This window comes from Canis lupus, chromosome 2 (genome assembly GCF_003254725.2).
Source record: "Canis lupus dingo isolate Sandy chromosome 2, ASM325472v2, whole genome shotgun sequence".
NCBI lineage: Eukaryota > Metazoa > Chordata > Mammalia > Carnivora > Canidae > Canis > Canis lupus.
Genome location: NC_064244.1, coordinates 24,064,714 through 24,080,502, shown reverse-complemented (window position 1 = coordinate 24,080,502; position 15,789 = coordinate 24,064,714). Strand labels below are relative to the sequence as shown.

Sequence of the window (15,789 nt, the reverse complement as noted above, 5' to 3'; positions counted from 1 at the left end):
AGATATGTTCATGGGAAAGTCTTCGTGAAATCACCATGCTCATTAACTCAATCATCCATTTGAATGACATTTTGACCTTAAAATTCTTTACCCTTGTTTCTGATTGTCAATTACAACACACCCACCATATATTGAACAAGAGTAACTCTTAAGAGTTTGGTGGGTTTCAAATCTTGTCTCTGCCACCGACTCACTTCAGCCATCATTTACCTCTTTGTGTGCCTTAGTTTCCTTGCCTGCAAAAATGAGGACAAAAATAGTCTGCCTTATAGGTTGTTATGAGGATTTAGTGAGTTAATTTTTGTAAAGACTTTAGAACAGTGTCAGGTACATAGTAAGTGCTATAGGATTGTTAAATCAACGCAATATTCCTCTAAATTTCCCTTCTGGCCCTTCTACTTAGAACTGTGTCTCAATTGTTTAGTGATCTAAGGAAATGCTTAAGTACACTAGAAGAAATTAAATATATTAAGGAACCCTTCACAATATTTTGTAATCTAAATGTAATCTTTGGGGAGTACCCTTGGATTTTCGTATATTGAGATATCTTAAATTGTGGCAAACTGGCAGCTGTGTTTTGTTTTCCTCTCTCTAATGAAATAAAATAGGAATTAGAGGAACCAGTTGGAGCTGTGTCACAGGCAGTTAGTAATTTCCAAACTTGCCAGTCAACAAAGAATTATTTTCGGTGAGCTCGAGTCCCAGTTTTTACAGCATTAATGTAATTATAAGTGATTTTAAAATTTCTCATCAAGTGTTAACTTATGGAATCTTTGACATCGGTTGCCTATTAGGTTAATTGATTTTAATTTTTAACCTTTTAGAAGAGTTTAGTGCATTTTTGTTTCATCAACAATATAAATAGTTATAGTTTCTATTCACCCCAGATCCTACAGGGCTTCGTTCAATGCAGACCCTAAAACTATTCCTTAAAAGTATCTACAATAATTGTTTTTTGAATTGTAGCATACTTTGCATCAGGACTTCTCAGTACTGCACTCAGAGTGGTGCAGGTCTGTAGATTGTAACCAATTGCAAACAAAGTTTATAATTAGAGGTAAGAGTTCAAACATGCATAGCAGTTCTATAACTTTATGCCTATTAATTCAATAATTTAAAAATGGGATTTGTACTTTGTATGCTTTGTTTTTCCTAGTAATTCAATTAAATATGATATAATTGGACTGAAGTATTGGACCACAATGTATTGGAAACAAAAAAAAAAAAGAAAAAAAGAAAAAGAAAAGAAACATGGTTCTTCACCATGGAGGAAGCACTGACTTGCCTAGTAGACTAATGGGAACCTGCTTTGGCATCCTGACGGATCATTTGATTGCCAAATAAACCCTTTATACAATCAAATATTATGCAATATGTGTTTGTTGTGGTGGTTACCACTTTACATTAAATTGCCAAGTTACGAAGTTTTTAAATCTGTATCTTCAAGTGACTTTTCTGCACACCTCAATTCCACCTAAGTCTGCTGGGTTTTGATTCAGGGAGAATGATGGAAGGCTTATCTTTGCCTCTTAGTGATTCAAGGGCGATATCCCTGGTCAGGCAATCCCTCTCCAGGAGCAGATGCCGACACTGCTTCATTGACTGGAAACTTGGCAATTGTGCTTGACTTTTCTCTGCAACTCAGATATCCCTTTCAAAAACCAATGAGGAGTCCTGTCTCTACGCACACAAACGCCAGAGCAATCTGAAACTGCCATTTAAAGAAAAACAAAACAAGATGATAAGATCAACGTTGCAGGTTTTATTCCCTGGCCTGGGACCCCAGGGACTATCTGAACAATACATCCTTCTTCTGGGCATTCCTTTGTCCCTGTTGGTGTAAGCCATGAATCCTAACAAAAGCAGACTGGAAATTCAAAGAAGGGCATTACACAGCTTTGAAAATCTCATCTTCCATGGCAGTACAGGAGTTAAAGCTTGAATTTTCTTTTTTTTTTTCCCACTGTATGTATCAAATTTGGCCTGTGATTCCTTTGCATGGCATGAAAAGCAGCCGGCTGGGTGTGAGTCTCCTCTCCCTTTCTCACTTGTAAAATATGCCTGGCAAAGACCCCACATTCCCCTCCCCCAGCTTTAATCCATTTTGCCCTCCTGTTCAGCTGACTAAGGCTCCAGATGAAAAAAGCATTCCTTCCCAATTGCTAGAAGGGCTTCGCATCAGTAGAAAATATTCAGTATATATGTTAGACCCCCAGTAACATGTTCGGCCTTTCCCTATACTTAGCAGGTTTTGTAGCTGTCTCTTTAGAGACCCTTTAGAATTTTTCAAAAATAAATAATAGCAGGGTTTGTGTGTGTGTGTGTGTGTGTGTGTGTGTGTATGTATGTGTGTGTCCCATAATAGCAATTCTCAAGTCATTGACGTAGCACCAAAACACACATCTCTGTTCACAGGCTTTTCATTGCATCAGGTGTTGTGAGCCAAACATGGAAGCACTTGAAATTCCATTCAAGTTATATTCATTTATTTAAAGACAGAAGAAAAAACGACCATCTTTGGAAGTTTGTCTCTACAGACATCATTAAAGTAAAGATATGTACAATACACATTTTATGTAACTGAAGATTAATGGTTAACTATTCAGGTACAGATTCCTTACAGCAGGAGCTGATGTGTGGTGCAAGAACAAAACACAGCAGCTGTGTTAACTGCCAAGTCTCTCTGTATAAAATAAATATAATACAGAGATGCTGCCCAATTTACAAAACGTCAGCTTCAGTCCATCTGAGCATATCAGTGTTACCAAAAGTTAAAAATGCATTCAACTAACCAGGCTTAAGACAAGAAGCCTAGGTGGCATTTCCTAATTCCCAATATTGATATCCAATATCTAATAAGATACAAGCATACTTTAATCATATCCCTGCTTTGCTGAAAAAGCAATCTCAATGTGGCTTTTTATGTTTGGCTTGTAACTAATACACGAGAAAAGCTTTAAGAACATTTAAATAAATGCATTTTGATGCCTACTTGATGATATCAGGGTGCCTTTATAGACCACCACAAATGAAAAATAATAATCACAGTGATCTTGCTATTTTTATTTAAAAGTCCATCTAGCCTAGAGCTACCAGATTCAGCAAATAAAACCACAGGGTACGTAGTTAAAGTTGACATTCAGGGCGGTGGAAGGGGGAAGCAAGTAATTGTTTATTAGTAAGTATGTCCCATGTAATATTGGGGGGGTGTATAACACTAAAAATTTACTCGTCGTTTCTCTGAAATCCAATTTTAACAGAGGGTGCTATATTTTATCTGGCAACCCTCGTCTATCATCATTGCCACACTATGGTTTGCTATGAAAAGCATGCAAAGCTGGATCCTATTTCCAGGGTCAAGAACAAGTGCTGGAGTTTCTGAGCTCCCTCCATCTGCCAACTTTAAAAACCCTGGCATATCAACAAGACCAGGAAAGCTTCTTTAACAGAAGCAGAATGCATTTCCAATTAGTCATTTCAGTTTCTTATAGGGAGAGAGGGACCTTCCCCACTTGAGGAGAAGTTAAGAGCTGGCAAATAAGAAAAGGAAAAATCTGGGACAAGCAGAAGGGGAAAGAATCTTTATCAGGAAGTTACAGAATTAGGAATAAGTGTAAAGGAAAACTTTCTAAAAGAGAACAATTATTTAGGATAATCATATTCCTAGGAATCCAGAGACAGAGAATGAAAAAGAGGATATAAAAATGTGTAATTTTTCCCTAAAGGGAAACATTTTAAAATATATTTTTTATTTTTCTTTATTTTTAATTTATTAAGTTCTTGACTCTCGGGAAGTTAGACATTTTGTGGGAGAGAAATTTCCTGAGACATCATACCTGCTTTCCAAACCTCTGTTCAATAGTCCGTCTAATATTTCTTATTTGCCAGTGGATGGAGAAGGCCTGTTTTCTTTTGTTCTTTGGCTAATTCACACCTCCAGGTGCTTCCTGCTTCTCTAACATAGAAGATGAGCTTCCACAGATCTCCTAGCTTTGGCTCCAATGACATTGACCGCGCCCATATGAGATGCTGTAAGACCTGGGTAGCTTCATGCTTGCTGACTCTCTCTCAGCATTTTTCAGGGTCTTCTGGAAGGGCCTGGATCCGGTGTGAAATGCAGACTCCTGGGCTCCTGCTGTTGTCTCCTTCCTGACATTTTGCCTTTCAATCTGCTTTTCCAGGTGACTTGAAACTCAGTATCTGTGGAAAGCACGGGCTCATGGGGCTTGGCGCTTTCCTTTGTTTGGATGGAAAAGGTACAGACAGTAGGGGTTGCTTTTTGTTTGGATTTGGGCTTGGGTTTCTGTACTTGGAAAGAGGAAGGGGTAGCATGGGACCTTCAGTTATGTGAAAGGGAGAATGTTGACTCTTGGGCTGGTAGTAGCAGGACAATTCATGAGTATTGCTTTATACAGATTGGATTCTTCTTTAACACATACGGACCATTCCCAAGAGCCAACCATTGAAGAGCCATTATAAGCCACGACAAAATAATCTGAGTTTTTAAAGGCATACATTTATCAAAATAGGAGAAGAATAACACGAATCAAACTAAAACTCATACAATGACACAGAGGAAGATTATATTTTTTTGGCTGAAGTTTTCACAAGGCTAAGCTTAACCTTTGTGTTTTATATACATTTTATTATAGCTTTTCCTGAGTTATAGATGAACAGTTGGCCCAGTTCTGAACAGGGCAGTGTTTTGGTTTGTTTTTAGTGAACACCCTCACAGGTGAAGGTGGGCAAATCATTCTGATGGGCTTTCTCTTAGTAGGAAGGATCCACCTGATACGAAGCTGTTCAGAATCAGGAACAGAGTGCTTGGAGGAAGGGGAAAAGGAATCCGTGATACACAGGCAATGAGGAATTACTCTAGAGGGTATGTGAGAAAACACTTGGTCCTCAACAGTAAGAAAGCAAAGGCCAAAATATTCAGCTTGTTCTGGACTCTGTACAACCTTAAACAGACCATTCCTCTCCCTCATCACCAAGTACTTCCAGGAAGTGGATTTGCAAGTGTGTCCTGAAAGCGAGGGTCTCCCTAGAGAGCCCTAGAAATCAAAGCATGAGGTTGAAGCAACCCCTCTTACCCATCCCTAACCTGATCCTAGCCCCAGTCCTACATCCCAACAGATGCTTTCTGCTTGAACATTCCTCTCTACTGGAGGGAGGGCGCACCTACAGTGCTGGTCCCAGGGGCCCTGGGGTCCCATAGGCACACCTTCTGGGTCCCACACCTCCCCCAAAGGGCGACTAGCCCTGTCAGCTCAGGCCATCTGCTTACTCTCTGCCTGCCCAAATACCCTCAGCTGCATTAACAAACTGGGGGTGCTTCTGGCAATTTACCTCATTAGTAAGTTAGTCATGAGGTCTGAATGATGAATATTCCTAAAGAAATTAGAGCAGTTCCTTCTACCTAGTAATAAACTTTCACTCTTAATCTCTTTCTGTATTGGAATTTGGTGCAGATTTTTTTTTTTTCCAAAGGAAAGTTTCTACCGCCTTTAAAAAGTTTTTGGAAGAACTAATGCCTTAAAATGGTATTTCATAGTTAATGAGCATGCTTTTGTCCTTTTGTCCTTTGACTGGAAGCCAGGTCCCTCTCCCTTTCACCCATTAACCCTGAACCCCAAGAGTTAAGGACTCTTTCCCTTTCTTTCCCCAGTTCTGAATTCAGGGGTGTGGTGGGTTAATGATATAAGGATGATGTCATTACAGTCACAGAAACTATTCCATTATAATCTTTTGTTTTTTCCTTTGCTAACTTCCTAAAGGGAGAAACATTTTACTAATTATCCAAGCATTTGAAGCCCTTTGGAGGTACACTCTGCATAAATGCTATTATTATCACCCACATTTGGTGAAGTCCTGGGCATTAGAAGTGTTATGTACATGTCTACACATTATTACGCTGTGGCCCAAGATCCGCAGAGGGACAGCAACACAGCCCAGGAAGAAACGTGAAGCCCGAAAGAGGCGATGGTTTTGGTAAAGGGTATGACCTTCTTTTTAATTTCAGCATAAAGATGATTGTACTTCTAAAGAGAGTCATTTACAGCCATTAAGGAAAGTATATTTGACTGTAGAAGAACAAGTGTACATTGGCTGAGCGTTTGCTGCAAATTTTAAGGATGGGGTCCTTAGAGAAAAGGAGGATGGGGAACGGATTTAAAATGCTCTGAGGGGCATTTGGAGTTGACTAGAACTTCCACATCTTTCCCTATGGAGATCCAGGAAAGAACAGAGATCTCTTTCTTGGAAGGTTCAGCCTCAAGGCAAGAGACAGGAGCCCTTCCTCCTGGCTGACAAAGATTATGGGTAGTAACGTCATCACAAAATTGGAATCGTATCTTGTGCCCTTTTAAATCTTTACTTTTCCTGGGGTGGGTGGGTGGCTCAGTGGGTTAAGCATCTGACTCTTGGTTTCACTTCAAGTCATGATCTCAGGGTCTTGGGATAGAGCCCCGCCCTAGGTTCCATGCTCAAGGGGGGAGTCTGCTGGAAGTTCTCTCTCTCCCCTGCCCCCCCCCAAAAAAATAATCAATCAATCCTTAAATCTTTACTCTTCCTTATTGGGCAAGTCCTGGTTGGTGCAAGTGTGTCCTTAACACTCCCCTAACATCAGTTAAAATCTTTTTTCAACCAAGAGACAAAAAGCCCTAGATCAGTGCCTCCAGCTGGCTTATGTATCTGGGTAAATTGTTTTATTAGGCCAGTGAAGCTGATTCTCCATTTATGGTAATGCTCTTGAAAATTCCTTTTAAAATAAATGTAAGAAAAAGAGAAATTTGATAGAAAGAGAATATCCAGTAAAGCTCATGTGGCACGCAGCTAGGAGGAAAATCTTGGGTGACCTGAGAGATGGGACTCAGGAGCCCACGTAAACTAGATGATTTCAAGGTCCTTTATCTCCAGAGTCCTGCCAGGACAGGAGGAAGAGCTTCAGCTGTAGAGTCTTAGCTAGAAGAGGGGGGAGGGTGTGGGAAAAGGGGGGAAGGGAGCAGAAAACCGTTGCTTAAGAGGCAGTGCCTAGGAAAATAAGAAATCTGTACACTCACAAAGAAACTCCATCAGCAGAGAGGAGAACAGGAGATGCTAGAGGAGAATAATCCTGCTCTTGATATAAATATATATGTATGTATATTTAACTTCTGCTCTGCACAGTTTCAGATGATTATGGAAAGGATGCTCAGCTTTAAAGAAAGGACAAAAGATATACAAGTTGAGGGAGAAAAGCCCACACCCTTCCCCATTGTTCAGAGAAATTCTACATCCCTTCCTTCGTGCTATTTACAAACAGAAGAAAGAAAGAAAGAAAGAAAGAAAGAAAGAAAGAAAGAAAGAAAGAAAGAAGAAAGAAAAAAAAAGAAAAGCAGTGTAGTAAAATCACTGTCAGAAAACATACAATACATTCGAGCTTGTTAGCAGCCCGATCCCAAATTATTAAAAAAAAAAAAAAAAATCCTAAAAAATTTAAAAATTTTAAAAATTAAAAAATTAAAAAAACCAATCCTAACAGTCATGTAGTTACAGCTTCTGAGGGAAGCTCTGAGCCGGATGCTAGCGTCCCAGAACCCAAGCCACCAAAAAAAAAAAAAAAAAAAAAAAAAAAAAAGGAAGAAAGAAACCTAACCAGTCTTCCGACAGGAATTTGAAAGCAAAATCTGCGAGGCAGGAGGGGTGGGTGCCCCAGAGGAGGAGGCTGCATGCAGCTCGCCGTAATCTGTAAATGATTGCTGCTAAAGTCTGGAGGCTTCAGGCTTGATCTGTGTTTGTTCCAAAAGAAAGCCAAGGAGGACGGTGTTAATAAAGAGAGATTTAACCGAGAGCTGTGCTTGGAATAAAGTGGGCTACAAAAAGGTCAAATTTGATCAGTTGGAGCAGATTACAGGGGCTTTAAAAGGTGGTGTGGAGAAATGAGCCGGGCCTGGAAGTAACCTAGCGCAGGACCGCTGTGGGGGCGGAGGGCGGCCGGGCCGCGCGGGCTCCTCGCTCCCGGGCAGGAGGGGGGCAGAGCCGGCGCCCCGCAGCCCCGCAGCCCCGCCGCCCCGGCCGGCTCCCCGCGCCCCGCGCCCCGCTCCCCGCCCGGCCTGCGCGCGCTCCCGCCCCCGGACCATGGTGTCCCTAACCTCCGACTCCGAGCCTCTCAGAGACTGGAAAGTTTTAAGGTAGGCCTGCTTCTCTTTCTCTCCGCGGGCTGGCCCCGCTCGCCGCCAAGTTGCGCCCCGCCCGCGGGGCAGCGGGTGTCGTCGGGGCCGCGCAGCGCAGGGCGCGGGGAGCAGGGCGGCCCCGAGACCCGGTGCCCCCAGCCAGCCCAGGGCGCGGGGTGCACGGCGGACCCGAGACCCCGTGCGCCCACCGAGCCCAGGGCGCGGGGAGCAGGGCGGACCCGAGACCCCGTGCGCCCGCCCAGCCCAGGGCGCGGGGTGCAGGGCGGACCCGAGACCCCGTGCGCCCACCGAGCCCAGGGCGCGGGGAGCAGGGCGGACCCGAGACCCCGTGCGCCCGCCCAGCCCAGGGCGCGGGGTGCAGGGCGGACCCGAGACCCCGTGCGCCCACCGAACCCAGGGCGCGGGGAGCAGGGCGGACCCGAGACCCCGTGCGCCCTCCCAGCCCAGGGCGCGGGGAGCAGGGCGGACCCGAGACCCCGTGCGCCCACCGAGCCCAGGGCGCGGGGAGCAGGGCGGACCCGAGACCCCGTGCGCCCTCCCAGCCCAGGGCGCGGGGAGCAGGGCGGACCCGAGACCCCGTGCGCCCACCGAGCCCAGGGCGCGGGGTGCAGGGCGGACCCGAGACCCCGTGCGCCCACCGAGCCCAGGGCGCGGGGAGCAGGGCGGACCCGAGACCCCGCGCGCCCTCCCAGCCCAGGGCGCGGGGTGCAGGGCGGACCCGAGACCCCGCGCGCCCTCCCAGCCCAGGGCGCGGGGAGCAGGGCGGACCCGAGACCTCGTGCGCCCAGCCCAGTGCGCGGAGACCCGGGCTGACCTGAGACCCCATGCAGCCAGCCTAGGGGAGCGGGGACCCGGGCGGACCTTGGGCCCAGTGCGCCCAGCCCAGGGCGGCAGGATCCGGGTGGACCTGAGACCCCGTGCTCCCAGCCCAGGGATGCGGGAGGCGCGGGGAGGCCTCCGCCGGGGGAGCGGGTGCGGGGCGCAGGAAGGGGCCGGCACCCCCGGAGGGTGCTCGGTGGGGGAGCCGGACCCTCTGGGACTTCAGCTGGAGAAGGCAGACTTCTTCCAGAAAACTCTGGTGAGATTCTGGGCAAATGCACATGTTGGTGCCTTCTCTCCCCTCTCCTCCCCTTCCCAGGTCTAATTGAGAAAAGCCAGTCTTAGGAAAATCTCAGCTGACCCTAATAACCGAATGAGTACAATTGATGTGCTAAGGTCCTCTCCGACTGCCCCTAAAAAGGTGAACTCTGGCCTCTCCATCTCTCAGAGGCCCAGGAAAATTAGAACCCAAGGAGCGCCAAAAGGCCGAGTTCGCGCATCGCCCCCACTTGGGTGTGCGCCGACCCCTTTGGTAGAGTTCACAATGAATTTTAGGTTTAACTTCACACCAAATGCTATTTCCCAGCCAAAAAAAATATATCCACTTTGGGCGATTTTTAAAATGTAAAAGTGTTGAGAAATTTTTATTAAAGGTCGTACTATGGGTCGCCTGGTTTGGCTCCGTGGTTGTGCAGACATCTGCCTTCGGCTCAGGGCGGGATCCTGGGGTCCTGGGACTGAGTCCCACATCGGGCTTCCCGCAGGGAGCCGCCTTCTCCCTCTGCCTAAGGTCTGTGCCTTTCAGTGTCTCTCATGAATAAATAAATAAAATCTTAACAAATAAATAAAAGGCATTCCACACAATGTCATGTTGTCCCAAATACTTCTCCCCTCGGCCCCCAGATATGGTTCCACTAGAACCAAACCAAGACCCAAAGAAGGAATAGAGGTGTGTACCTTACTGGGACATCTTTTTCCTGATTTTTATCTTGTATTAATTAGCTATTTCCTTTTTAAGATTTCTCCCTTAGTGTTTGTTGCCTTGAAAAATAATATTAGACATAATAGAAAAGAACAAGTAAAAGGAAAAATGGCCAATCTTTATTTTCCTTATTTAAGATTCTTACATCTTGTTTTCTAGAGCTTCCCACTATACATGGACATCATATAGTACCTGCCATTTTATAATCTGCCCTTTCTTTAAATACCAAACATATTTCCATGATTTTGCCTGCCCTTCATAACCATAATTTCAATGACTAAAGCACCGTGGTGTTGGTGTACCTTATTTTACTAAATTGCTCTTTTTCTTGAAAATTTAGATTGTTTCCAGCCCTTGATTTGTATGAACAACAACACAGTGAACATCTTTGTGTTTATAACTTTAAAAAAAGTGTGTGTGTTTTAAATAGTCTTTAACTCAATTTATTTGGAAACCACTTTCTTGAAAAGATATGCTTAAGCTATTGGTGATGTGTTGGTAGTACTTAACTTTTTGGAAGAGTAAGGAAAGGGCAGAAAGTTTTTTTTTTTTTTTTTTAATTTTCTTACTGAAAGACCACATTAATGGGATGTAGTATTTCACATACTTGTCATGGTATTTAGATTCCTTAAAGGACTTCTGAGGGCCTACAATACAGCTGAAACAACTCTCCCAAGAACTGGAGGCTCAGTGTTAGCAGTGGTGGTGATGCAAGGTTCTGGGTGTTAAGAACAATTAGAAAGGTCTTTATCATAAGAACAATTAGAAAGGTCTTATCATGCAGATGGTGGTTGCAAAGTTCATTGTTCAGGAGCTGGTGAGACCAGGTGAAATGCACTGGAGTGCTGCGGAAAGATGGAAGCGGTTACTGGGGTTCCAGGAGAGGTAGAGTGTCCATCCGGAGCATCAGGAAAAGGTTCCTGAAGTGGGTGACATTTGAGAAAGGTTACTGAAGGATCCACCCACATAAGTTTTTGCTTTCATTCAATAGCCCCCCAGGATTTCTAGCTGAAAGGGCACAAACATTTTTTATGGGTCTGTGATATTTTCTTCTGTTTGTAGGTTTAAATGTTATTTTTAATCAAGTGATGGTAAAGTACTTCTGTAAATGTTCCTTTGATGCAGCTATTAGAATAAATTTTATTGTTCTTTTTTCTTTAACTGGATGTAGTGACCTTCTTTAAAAGTTGAAATATTTCTTAAGAGTGCTTTTAAAAACCATTGTTTTGGGTGATCAACTTATTAACGAAATTACGCAAGTCGGTAAGGTGGGCCCTAGCTCCAGGAATGTGTTTGACCACGATTACAAATTTTGGCAGTGCAGCTGTCCAAAGGCCTTTTTAGACAAGGATCTGGGTCTTAATCCATTTAAAACTCAGTGATAATGTTGTCTTCCCCCCGCAAATGTGTGCCTAACATAACGGAAGTTGATTTTATGCCTAGAATAAGTAAAGCTCCACACGCTTGGACTGGCAAGGCCTGAGAAAGAGAAACATTTGTACGTTGACCACTTTGGGTGCCCCAGGTTCATTCTGTCCACACCTCTTCTTGGCAAGTGTCATTCCATCAGCTTTTAATTGTGTTTGATCCCTTCTTTGGGAAGGAATTATAAAGGAGCTAGTGTTTATGAACAGCATCTTGACTTCCATAATTGTGTACAATGAGGCTAAATCTGATTCCTTGAACCATTCACTCACCAGCAGTAAGTGGCTGCCTAGCCTATGGGGGAGGAGCAAAGATAGAACATGACCTTATAAATGGCATAATGTAGCAGGAGAATGAAGATGTATATGCTAATGCCATACAGGGTCATGTGTGGTATGCCAGTAAAATGCTTTAGGAACCCAGATGTGAGAGAACCTATTATAGTACAGAAAAGGAGCACCATTGCTGCCCTTGTCTAACAAATGAACAGAATGCTTGGTATATACTGGCAGAAAGGCTTTCAAACCCGCATAATCTGGAGTATTTTCAGGCATTTGTTCCACTAATGCGGCCTGGAGCCCTGCCACGCCTCTTGCTCCTGAATAGTGATTAAGACACAATTTTTAAAACTACTTACATCACATTGTAGTGTTTCAACCTCAGACCTAGTGGTGGGACCCGAGTTCAAGTCGTAAGCCTTTCTCAAAAACAGCCTAGTTGATGTCATTCCATCCTAGGTCCATTTCGTCAAATGGAAAAAAATGCAGGAATAGCGCTGTTGGCTGTTCTAATTACTGTCAACATCAAGGGGGCATAACTTCTACCAAAATACACAGCAACCATTCTCAACAGTAAGACGGACTCCCCTTTTAACCATTGAAAAAGTACAAACATAAAAGCTTCACTCAAAAAATCAAAATCCTCTAAATCAAAAAATGCTCTTAGCACACAGAGGAGAGAAAAGGAAGTGACAATGAAAGGGACAAGCCTGGTGATATGATTAATGTGGAATTTAATATTCACTGATACTACTTAAGGTAAACAAGTTGGCAGTTGAGGGAGAATGAACAGGGCGGAGCTCTGTGCTCTTGCCCAGTCCCTGTGTCACTGCTGCGGAAGAGTCTAGAAAACCCCAAATCTAGTTTATTGAGCCCAGAAGATGAAGTGATAAATGAGGTCACAGAACTCATCAGTGGGACACATCTCCACTCCCCCATCTTCCGTGCTGAGGGGTGTATTCACCACCTTCACTTCCATTCCCATCCCTCCTCCCCTGATTTAAGATGCTAAACCCAGACCTGTCCTCAGAGCTCCCAGATGTCTCCTCAGCATTGCCAGTTTGTGTCCCAAAGATGACTCAAGGTTGCAAACTGTGCCTGTAATCTCCCCCCAAGACCAGGCTCCTCTCCGGTGCTCACAGGCTTATGAATCACATGGCTCTCCAGCCAGGTAGTCAAATCAGAAAGCTGTGCATCCTCCCAAATCTCTCATTTCCCTCTCTTAATTACATCCTTATGAGGTCGTTTCATTTGGCTCAGACCTCCACACCGTCTCCTCCTAACGCATTTCTCCGCTATCATTCTTGCTCTTGTAGTCTCTTTTCCACACCAGAGGAATGAGAACACGTGGAAGGCCATCAATCAGATTATATGACCTTCCTATTTAAAAGCCTCCCTTATACTCTTCAAATAAAAGCCAGTATCCCTATCCTGACCTGCAAGACCCCATCTGACCTAGCCTTCAACTGCCCCTGCAGCCTACCTCCTCTCTCCCACAGCTCCTCTTCCTCCAACCTCTCTGGTCTACTTTCTCTTCCTCAAACAAGCCAAGTTTAAATTGGCTGTAGGATATTTGCATAAACTACTCCCTTTCCTGGCCTGGAAATCTTCTCCTTAGCTGTTTGCAGGGCAGGATGCTGCTTCTTATTCAAGTCTTAGCTCAAATGTCATCTCCTCAGAGAAGCTTTCCCTGACCCCTGTAATTTAAAGTCACCCAAAAGTCATTTTCTGGCATATCTCCCCAATAGGCTGAACCATATAGAGTTGCCAGCATTCAGCCATTTTTAGCCTATAAAAATCTTAATTTTATGTAGTTCAATTAATATTCTCATGGTAACATCCATACCTGCTATTTTCACATCAACTTCTTTATTCCCTCTCTTCCCCATTAGAATATATGGTTTGTGGGATAATGGTGTATACCCAGGACCTAAGATATTTCCTGGCATGTAACAGATAATGAATGAAGAATGAATGGTCAATGTTTGTCCCCCTGTCATCAACTTTACACTCCATGAGGCCAAAGGCTTTATGTATATTTTGTTCATACTCAAATGCCAGTATTTTCCATAATGCTAGTGATATGTCATGTGGGATGAATTAGTGAATTTGAACAAATGATTCCTAACTCCAAGTTGAATAATCTTCAGGTTCTCGTTCCTGTTCTAATCTGGATTTGATAGCATGAAACATTTTTAATTCATATACCTAGTATTGAAGCAGAATTTATTTTTTCTACACAAGAGAATGATCTATATCAAGGGTTGGCTGAGATAGTAGATACTTCAGGTTTTGGGGGCCCCACAACCTCTGATGTAACTACTCAACTCTGGCAAGGTAGACTGGAGCTTGGATGTGATGGGATAAAACTTTATTTACACAAACAGGCCGTGGCTGGATTTGGCCCATTGGCCATAGTCTATCTCTCCTTTGTTATCTAGGCTAATGATTTGACTAACAAGAAAATAGAAGTGGTTTTGACTGATGTTTTCAAACCTCACAGGACAAAGTGCATATTATAAACTTGCCTCATGATTGGGAAAGAAATTTAAAGGAGTCTTAATGATATTTCAAAGGTCAGAGATGTTTTAGGTCATGAGCAAGTGACCTCACAAAGATGCGATTATGGTCTGGAGAAAGTTTATGGATTGCCATCTCTCTTAAATGTTTGGATGAGTCTTAAACTAGAACAAGATACACTTTTGCCTGTTCCCTTACAGAGTGTGTGAGAAACTCCCATTAATGAGAACAGCACATGTTGATGGAAAAAAATAGATCAGATCCTGACATGTTTTAAGTAACTGCTTGGCCTCGTTTCTTTCTTTTTTCATTGCTTTCTCGAGCTCATTTAGGAGACATTCCCCTTTCACATGCCTGATAAATCTCCCAAGATGAATTCCAAATTCACAGAGGAAAACATGCTCTGTAATTTTGAATGAATGCCATGTGTACATATTCCTCAGCTCACATGACATGACATCTTGGAGATGCATGGAGAGGGGAGAGGTTATGTGGAAGCTCTGTTGGTGTCCACTGAGGGTTGGCTGGCCATCTGCAGATGAGGGATTAGTCCTCTTACAGGGTGACATAAGAATTATTCACACTTTCTATGTGCCAGGCTTTATGCTAAGTGCTTTATACTTAATAGCTCATTTAATCTGTGCAACAGCCCTATGAAGTAGGTGGTTCAATGGCTGCTCCATTTGCCAAAGTGGACTTGGGTTTTGCTAACTCAACTTTGAAGAGCCAGAGCACTTACAAGATGATGTCATATACTGTCCTGACATAGCACCTTTCTTTGGTACATTGGTAACTTGATGAAGCATGTTGCCTTAACTATGTCTCAGATGGGAAAAAATGTGCACCACATCATTCTTCCTTTTCCCTTAGGGAAGTCTGAAGAATTCTGACCCAGTTACTGCTGGGTACTTTAAAAAAAAAATTTGCAGAGCAGGGGGGAAGTAGGCTATGAAAATACAACATCCAGTAATAATTCTCTAGGTGGAATGAATTATGTGTTTATGAAAAGTGAATACAAGACCCGGGCCTTTTAAATAATTTATTATTTTGGAGAATAATCTACTATTTTTCACAAATCATGACTAATGTAGCCCATGACCTAACTAATAATGACAAAGGTTATTATAAAAATCACATAAAAATGTAAAGTAGAGAAATCCTGTTATCTGTTGGGTGGATGCTACTGCCATCACATTATTTTCTCATTTCAGCATTGAAACAAAACCCAAAAAACCCTGGTGAGTTGTTTCCACTCCATTGACACAAATAATCAGTAAAGAAATACTTGGTATGCCCCCCCCCCCAAAAAAAAAACCCTGGATGCATCTGTTTCACTTGTGGGCTGAACTAGCAAAGTATCCAGTAGAAAACCAACAAGTCCAGGTCATTTGAAACATAGGGGTGCCTGGGTGGTACAGTCAGCTGAGCATTGGACTCTTGGTTTTGGCTCAGATTGTGATCTCAGGGTTGTGAGATTGAGCCCTGCCTAAGGCTACTCACTCAGCATGGAATCTGCTTGAGATTCTCTCTCCTTCTCCCCCTGCCCCTCCCTGGACTAAAATAAATCTTAAAAAAAAAAAAAAAAATAGAA

At 43.5% G+C, this 15,789-nt stretch overlaps 1 protein-coding gene across 4 annotated transcripts in view; it reads left to right on the top strand.

Annotated features, from left to right (window-relative positions):
• The window catches only part of CELF2 (CUGBP Elav-like family member 2), an 815,728-nt gene that overhangs the window by 289,996 nt on the left and 509,943 nt on the right, over positions 1–15,789 (top strand). For 3 of the 4 annotated variants that reach the window (XM_049100929.1, XM_049100920.1, XM_025445396.3), the window contains exon 1: positions 8,075–8,171. The exons of the other annotated variant lie outside the window; for it this stretch is intronic. In XM_049100929.1, the coding sequence (XP_048956886.1) occupies positions 8,119–8,171 (53 nt within the window). In that variant the 5' untranslated portion in view covers positions 8,075–8,118. Of the gene's footprint in view, positions 1–8,074; positions 8,172–15,789 lie in introns of those variants that run through there. 4 annotated transcript variants of the gene reach the window in all.